Genomic DNA, 8,116 nt, shown 5'->3' with positions numbered 1-8,116 from the left:
GGGGGGGGGTTGTTGAAAGAGAGCCTTTTCATATTTTTTTTGGTTCTAGTCCATGCATAAATATTTATCCAAAGACAAGTTGGATACAGCACTCACCAATTGATTGATTCACAGCTTTCATGCAAAGATTCTCATAATACTGCTTCCCTCTATGCTTGCAGCTTTTTAGGATGTCCAGCCCAGCTTGAGCATCTCCATTATACCAGCTCCTTTCAGCCTGAAATTTAGTGTTCTTACCACTAGAAGTATCAAATCCTTCAATATGTTTAATCCTCTCCATCAACTCGATGTCAGCAGGACTAGGATAGGGCAATCCAACCATGACTATGCATCGACCCATCCCATCGCTGAAGTTGATACCTTCTGATACTTTCCCACCCACAATAGCAAGGAGAATTGCACCATTTCTTGATTCGGGATCCCGCTTAGAACTTCTATGGGACAGTGCATCAATTGTTTCCTTGTATTCCTTCAAAACAGTTTCCACATCTGTACTTCTTCTAGGTTCTCTAAATATGCGCTTCTTTTTCATAATTCTTCCAATGATGCCCGACTCCTTCCATGCATCATAGACCTGGCCTTCGTAGTCAAATGATGAGAAGAAAAGAACCATGCCTCCAGGAACTACATTTACCAAATTGGAGACCAAAAGCCCTAGTTCTTGTATCTGCCAATATAGGTTCATGAGTATGTCAGATTCAGTAGTGTACTTTAGGGTAATATTCTAACTGAATGTCAAAGCAACAACTTCTAATTAAGTGAAACTGGAAATCTGGAATTTGCTGGGATAACATAAGTGAATGCAGTATTCATGTAGCACATTCACAGACAATAAGAGAATTCAGTTGTGGAATTTTTTACTTAAAACAGGCATATATGATGGAAGACTATGCATACCATGACTGATGAGCTTCTGGCGCTGTAACTAAAATCAAAGGAGTGGCCAGAAGGCCCCTGAGGAACAACAATTGGTAGAATGTTTGCAGATGGGATGATATGACCACAGGAAAAGAAATGCAACTGATCCGGTGGTAACCAAGGAAATAGGCGTTCTTTTGTTTCCTCTATAGGTTGTAAAGTCCCACCAGCCAATATGACAGCATGAGCTTGATTCAAGATCTGCAAGTAGTAGTGCAGAAGCAAATGGTTTTCCATAAGCGCCTTTGCAAGGGAACTTTGGAATGTAAAAAGATGAAGTTTCTAGCAAACCTCAGAAAATATCTTTTCTCCTGTGAGCATGACATATTTCAAATACCCTCCTTGTTGCATTGAGCATTTTGGCCTTGGCCTTGGCCTTGATATTATTATTCTTCCATCACCATCTTTATTTGTCAGTGACAGTAACATGTTAACTAATGCTTGGAAACCAGATAATGCACTTTCATCATGACTGCTTTGGTCGTCATTTTTCAATCCTGAAACTTCTACTGAGAGTGCTAATTTATGTCCATATCCACATACCTGAGAGCTCAAAGGTCTTCAAAACTAAACGATATTAAAGATGGATAGAGATAGATGAACAACTAGTAAAGAATCAGAAATTATATACCTTGTGCATAATATTGCTTTCTTCTATATACAACAAGAGCTTATACAGATTTATGTTGTCAATATTGAGGGCAAATAGAAACTCGTTTATCGCCGTGGATGACTCAAAGCCACTTTTACTTCCCTCAGCATTACAAAGGGGGTAAAAGGTGCTTTGACAATTCTCATTACGCAAAACTTGTAGAAAAGACCGAGTAAGGACCATCATTATTTGAATATATCTTCGGTTGCCTGGCCCTAACAGATTGCGAAAGCGTATGAAGTAACTCTCCAAGTGCGAATGCACAAGTTCCAACTGAAAATGAAGCAGATCCAATTGGATGTTTCTTCAATGTGAAATACTAGGAAGTAAAACACAAAGAAAAGAATATTAAAGTGCTGGGTAGTGCCAGATGGGATGGTTGTGCGTGTCTGATGGCAATGATTAGAAAATTTTCTTTACCTGTGACAGTGTAATTTTTGCGTTGTGCATGCTGACGAGAGAATCAGCTAAATTATGAGCTTCATCTATGACAACAACACTATCTTTTAAACTTAAACCAAGTGATTCACGCGATGATTTTGAAAGAAGTGATTGATAAGGAAGAACCACAAGATCTGCTGTGTGGACCATGCTTCTTGAGCCATAGTAAGGGCAAGTTTTTAAGTCATTTCCAATCTGAACAAGATCCTCAATATCCAAGGGCCCTTGTTGAGAAACCTCACTTCGGAATTCATTTCCTCTTTTGTGATTCCTAAGCATTGGGCATCCTGAGGACGTCTTGGACCTTCCCGCTCTGCCACAAGCTCTGATGTTCTGCATATAAGTTGGTAAATGAAGTTAAGAAGTTCCAATTTGGAGCATACAACTATTTATCATAAGCTGAATCTAAACAAATACATAGTCTATGACTTCCATAAAATAATAAGTCACATATTCATATAAGGATTACAACACGCTGATTCTATTAGAACGTGTTTCTGAGCAGCATTGGCATCGTAATTCCCAGTGAACATCCAATTGCAGAGTAAAATTATGTTAATTTTTTAAAAAGGTTTCTAACTTCATGTTATAATCTACTAAAATGGGAAAAGTATGAGAAGAATTACATTTTGATACTAGCAGAATAGATCTCTACTTCAGGTTATGCCAGAGATGACGTGTAAGATGTCTTGCTTAGTATACAACAGCTACCTATCAACACATTTATACACTTAGTCAGGTAATGGTTCTTTTACCATCTATATGTTAACTAGAATACTTGCATATGCCAATAGAAACTGGTTGAGAGTCCAGCTAGGCATACCTTTGTCTTCGATATTTTAGAAATTTCCTTCTTCCTACTTTTTTGAAGCTCCAAACATTTCTCATTTATCTGAGCGGAGCTGCCTAACTTCAACACATCTGAAATGGAAACCAACGGATCCCAAGACATTAGCATTAGAAATGTTCACTGAAAAATTTCAACAAGATTGCAATTTTTTACTTACAAAAGAACAAGCTCGAAAGGCAGTCTATCTTGAGTACCTTTATTAATGCAGAAATTCTTCCTAGATCCTAAGCATACAACCTTTACTTCATCCGCAAATTTAGTCTTCCTTAACTCCTTTACGAACTGTGAAAGTTGTGAATGTGTCCGGCTACAGAAGTAAATCTTGGGTCTAGCCTCATCCTCTTCATCTTCCATGTTATCTTCATCTTTTTCTTCCTCACTCGAGGAATTAACCGGCACCCCACCACCCTTCCTTTTCGATCGCCCTCCATTTTCATCTTCACTCTCATACTCTTCAACCAAAAACTCCTCTTCATCCATTCCCTCAACCTCATGTTTAGTCAGTAAATTCTTTACCTTTTCAGTGTCAGTATCTTCATCCTTCCCACCCCCGTTAGTAATTAAATCTCTCACATTGTCCCTTTTTCCTTTCCTATCAATTTTTTTGTTGAACCCCATTTGCTTCTTTTCCTTCGTCTTCTTCTCAGGGGATTTGGTATCATTATTAATGACAAAGTCCCTCATCCAATCTGGTTCATCATCAACCCCCAACTGATCTTCCTGTTTCCCACTTAAATTCGAAGAAGAATCCATCTGGGTTTTCTGATGTTGCTTTTTATCAACAAGCCATTGAAGAGCACTGCAAATTATACTAAGCGTTTTACCAGTCCCTGAATAACGGTTCAAAAAACACAATTGAGTGAATTTAAGAGAGGCATAGTGGAAGTCTTTCACTGATTTTAACCCAAATCATACAAAAACAACTAATAAACTTTAATCCCAAACTAGATGCGGTCAACCATGTACCCTCTATACTCATGCTACAATAGGCCATTTCTATGTGTGGAATGGAAAAAGTTAACTAAACAACCTCTATATATAATACTTAAACAGTAACTACTCTGAATAGGATTCTAAATTAGCATTAATGTGAGTTATATAAAAGCATAATTTTTTACATTTGTATAAGAAAGTGGTGAAGATATATACCAGTGGGGCTTTCGAGCATGGCAACGCCGCCTTTATTGAGGGATTGGTAAAGGGCGTTCATAAAATCAAGCTGAATGGAATAGGGTTCGTACGGAAATGCCGGAAATTCCCTTCTCTCTTCCATCTCTGAAAACAAAATTGAAGTTCAAAGGGACTAGGGTTTCTTCTTTCTTCTGTTTCTCGCACAACTTCATAAAAGTGTGCCGGTGTTTGCAGCAGTTTTCTTTCCCGCGCTTAGTTGTGCTCCGTATGTTCTTTCTTTTTTTTTCTTTTTTTTTTTCCTTTTCTCTCTTGAGGGAGGTAATTATGTTTTCTTTAGTACCTATTATTACGTAAATAAGTTTATCGACTTAAAAGAAGTATATCGCATCCTTTAGTTATACATTTTAATCTCAATAAGTTGTAAAATTTCATGCATTGTTCAATTGATGATGATGTGCATAATCAAAGGAGGACACATATTTTAAATGATTAATTAACTTGGTTGCGTAAGGATGCTTGTGAATATGTGCACAAACTTTTTCAAAGTATGTTGTACTTTGTCATATCTAGGAGAGGAAGTTTCAAGTATCATAGGTCCATAATTCAAATAGTCAGAGAGATTGATAATGATGTCACACGTAGTTGGAACGGGGGTGTATGAAGTGGTGGCCCGTCTTTGGGGTACCGTGTGGTAAGAATGTGTAAGTTTAAAATGTAAGTTCTACCGAGTGGTGTCTAGACCAACATTGTTATATGAGGCAAAGTGTTAACCAGTCAAGAACATCCACATTTAGAAGATGAAGCTAGCAGAGATAGGGATGTTCAAATGAATGTGTGACCATATCAAGTGGGATATGATTAGAAACAAAATCATACCATGCCAAAGTGAGAGTGACTTCTGTTGAGTACAAGACGAGGGAAGCAAAATTGAGGTAATTTAGGCATGTGAAGAGGATATAGATGAGGTGTGTATCGTTCATAGTTGTGATAAATTCTTTATCGAGAATGGAAGACCTCGTAATAGTGATAAATTTTATTTATTTTTAATCGAGATTGAATTGATCTTCGATCTACCCTAATGAAACCTAAAATCTCACTTCCTGAATTTGAGGTGTAAGTGGTTAACTATAGCAGGGGTGGGTTTAAAGAGGTAAAGGTATACCGAAAAAAGAACCAAAGTGATGATTAAGCAAGATGAAAATTAAAATCTCACACAAAGAGGCTATTTTTCATAGGCAAGACCAAAATGTGGCCAGTGAATGCTAATTCTACCGAACTATATTGATTTAGTCCAATTACTTTGGGCCCAATTCAAGCCCATTATCACTGCAGGCACAACCCTAAAAGCCTTCTTCCTTCACTACCAAACTATAAGCACTGCCTAGATCGCCGCAGTTCTCAGTTGAGAAAGCTTAGGAGGAGGTCGCTAGGGTTTCTGCAACTGTAGCGTAATGGTAAGTGAAGCTAACCCTTTCATCATCTTTCCTGTTAACGTATACGTTTTCGTTTTCCTCAGCGAATTGGTACAAATCACAAATCACGAAATGGTTCGAAAATTAAAATTGAAAAGAACTACACTGAACATTGAAGAATGACCTGCACATATCAAAAAATGGTTCTGATTATAGAAAAGTGGTGCATATGTTTTTGTAAGTTTGCAAAAGGTGATCTGTAAGTGAATGTGTGGATTTTACTATATAGGGTAAGGGAACAGGAAGCTTCGGTAAGAGGAGGAACAAGACCCACACACTATGTGTGAGGTGTGGAAGACGGAGCTTCCATCTCCAGAAGAGCCGTTGCTCTGCTTGTGCTTACCCTGCCGCCCGTAAAAGGACATGTAATACCTATAATCCTTTCACTTTTGATAGTATACATTATATCAGAATATCAATCCTCTGATAGGAGCTGTACTCTCTTTTTTTACATGCTCTTCTGAATGAATGATTTACAGACAACTGGAGTGTGAAGGCTATTCGCAGAAAGACAACTGGAACTGGCCGGATGAGGTATCTTCGTAACGTCCCTCGCAGGTTCAAGACCAATTTCAGAGAAGGTATACATATTATAGCTTATCTTTATTTTTGGAAGTTCTTTTGTTTCTGCATTTTAAGATTTGCTAATTTACATTTTATTTAGGATTGAGTGTGCCTTTGGTATGGTGAAAATTGTTTATAGGATTTATGTAATCATTTTTCAGTGATTGTTTACTTCTAAAATGAGAGCTTACTTCCTCTAGTTATAGACAAAAGTCATTTTACTTTACAGATATCCATATACTTGCCTAGACCAATATTTATGTTAAGTTGTTTAATTGGGCACCAAGTTTAAGAAGTTTAAAGATAGTTTGTTTTTAAAGATAGAAAGTTGTCAATTTGTTTCCTTTATAGAAAGAAAAGAGTGTCACATAACCAGGGATTGATGAGAGTAATAAATGCTATTGTTGTACATTGTCTTCCACTTTGTATGAGTGAGGTACCCTGCATTATAGTACATGCTGTGACTACCCTTTTACCTTGAATGATGTTGCATATTGCACCCTTGTTCTATAGAAAACTAAGGGGATGTTGGGTAGTTGGTTAGAGTTATGAAGGAATTTATGTGTTATTTTATATAGGTATTTAGTTATGTATTACTTATTACGCCTTCTATCTTGCATAATATATAATACATAGATTCCTTCATAACTTGTGCATATATTTGTTATGTGGATTTATAAATTTGAAACTAAACATCATATTAGTTTTAAACATGAAAACCTTACCTACTAACTAGTTACCAAACATACTATTACTTATGCAAGATTTAATATCTATATAACTAACCTCCAAACCAGCTATCAAACAACCCCCAAGTGTCTATAATTAGTTCCAAGAAACCAGAACCAAATGCTTAAAATAGTTCTAGTAAGTTAATTTTCAAGATAAAACTGTTTTCACACTATTTTTCCCAAAAATTGTTTTATGTCATACTTAGCCAATGCTTATTGGTGTTTTAGGTTGAGTATGCATTTAGTTGAGCTTGAAAGATGCACATCTATAATTCAGTGTGATTGTTCCTTTGTTTAGCTTGACTAAGTTTGTTTAGACATTGCCAATTGATGATCAAGAATATCTGGTACTAACTAGTATGAGATGAATAATAAACTTTAAACTCTTGTTCTTCCAGGTACTGAAGCAGCTCCAAGGAAGAAGGGAGTAGCTTCTGCTTGAGGCCTTTAGACAGTTACTTGAGAGGCTATTAGTGGTAGCTTCATTTTGATATTTCAATAGTTAGATCAAGTAAAATTTTGGGACCTTCTATCTTAGGTTTTATTGCCCTTTGAAAGATTAATGTGCTTAAAATTTTCAAAGTATGTATTCCAACTTGGCATTTTTATAAAGAAGGGATCTTGAGACTTCCATAACTTATTGGATCTGATCTGCCTGTCTAGTTTTTATGTTACCTTGTGGTTGTTCAAATTGCTCATTTTGAATCTGTTGCTGTATGAAATGATTCCATTTATTTTAGTGTTATTCTTTTTTTCAAATGATTCGACTGGAATCTTTCAGTGAAAAATGTCTATATTTCCCTCATGGTGCGAGTAAATAATTTCTACATTTGATGTTAGAAATGCACAATTTTGCTAGTTGGTGTTGAGTGCACCGAACTGGGTTGAAGAAGGGACCGGGGCTTCTTCATTGTAAGGCATCTAGAAGCCAATAGTCTTGTAAAATTGTTAAATGAAAGAAGTCGCAGTAGCAAAGGGGTATCGGCCAGGCCATGACATTTACCTCTACCTTGTAAAAATGAAATATTCCTCAGGCCACCTTGAGAGATACAACTTACCAACTGAACCGCGTAAATTTAATGATAAATAACTCTTCTTTTTTCTCTGTAATTTATGAAGTTTAAAAAGAAAAAGAAGAAAATAATTTTAATCTTTATATAGTCAACCACAAAACATGCTTATGTGAGTACGAATCCTCTTAATGAAACTAGATGATCCTCATTAGAAGTCATAAATCATAATCAATCTCAACTAGTTTAGGATCACACATAATTAATTGATTAACAAGTAAATAGAGAAATCATGACTGAATGGGATAACTAATTCACATTATAGCAAAAGTTCTGAGTACGATTAC

The 8,116-nt window shown here is 36.4% G+C and overlaps 2 protein-coding genes across 2 annotated transcripts in view; one reads left to right on the top strand and one right to left on the bottom strand.

Moving 5' to 3' along the window:
- LOC102579013 (probable ATP-dependent RNA helicase DDX11) overlaps positions 1–4,269 on the bottom strand; it is a 5,673-nt gene extending 1,404 nt beyond the window's left edge. The window contains exons 1-8 of the mRNA XM_006356095.2: positions 4,011–4,269; positions 3,056–3,691; positions 2,835–2,932; positions 1,991–2,344; positions 1,550–1,843; positions 1,210–1,461; positions 898–1,119; positions 97–667 (exon numbers count right to left, since the gene is read on the bottom strand). Coding sequence (XP_006356157.1) covers positions 97–667; positions 898–1,119; positions 1,210–1,461; positions 1,550–1,843; positions 1,991–2,344; positions 2,835–2,932; positions 3,056–3,691; positions 4,011–4,134 — 2,551 coding nt within the window. The 5' untranslated portion in view covers positions 4,135–4,269. The remainder of the gene's footprint in view (positions 1–96; positions 668–897; positions 1,120–1,209; positions 1,462–1,549; positions 1,844–1,990; positions 2,345–2,834; positions 2,933–3,055; positions 3,692–4,010) is intronic.
- A 1,056-nt stretch (positions 4,270–5,325) lies between these two features.
- On the top strand, positions 5,326–7,453 carry LOC102578677 (60S ribosomal protein L37-2). Its single transcript, XM_006356094.2, has 4 exons — positions 5,326–5,446; positions 5,694–5,829; positions 5,944–6,045; positions 7,158–7,453. The coding sequence occupies exons 1-4, from the start codon at positions 5,444–5,446 to the stop codon at positions 7,199–7,201; spliced, it is 285 nt and encodes a 94-aa protein (XP_006356156.1). The 5' UTR covers positions 5,326–5,443; the 3' UTR covers positions 7,202–7,453.
- Positions 7,454–8,116: the final 663 nt, after the last annotated feature.

This window comes from Solanum tuberosum, unplaced genomic scaffold (genome assembly GCF_000226075.1).
Source record: "Solanum tuberosum cultivar DM 1-3 516 R44 unplaced genomic scaffold, SolTub_3.0 scf00215, whole genome shotgun sequence".
In the NCBI taxonomy this organism is placed as follows: domain Eukaryota; kingdom Viridiplantae; phylum Streptophyta; class Magnoliopsida; order Solanales; family Solanaceae; genus Solanum; species Solanum tuberosum.
Note: the sequence above shows the minus strand (reverse complement) of the source record. Positions and strands in the feature narration are given on the sequence as shown.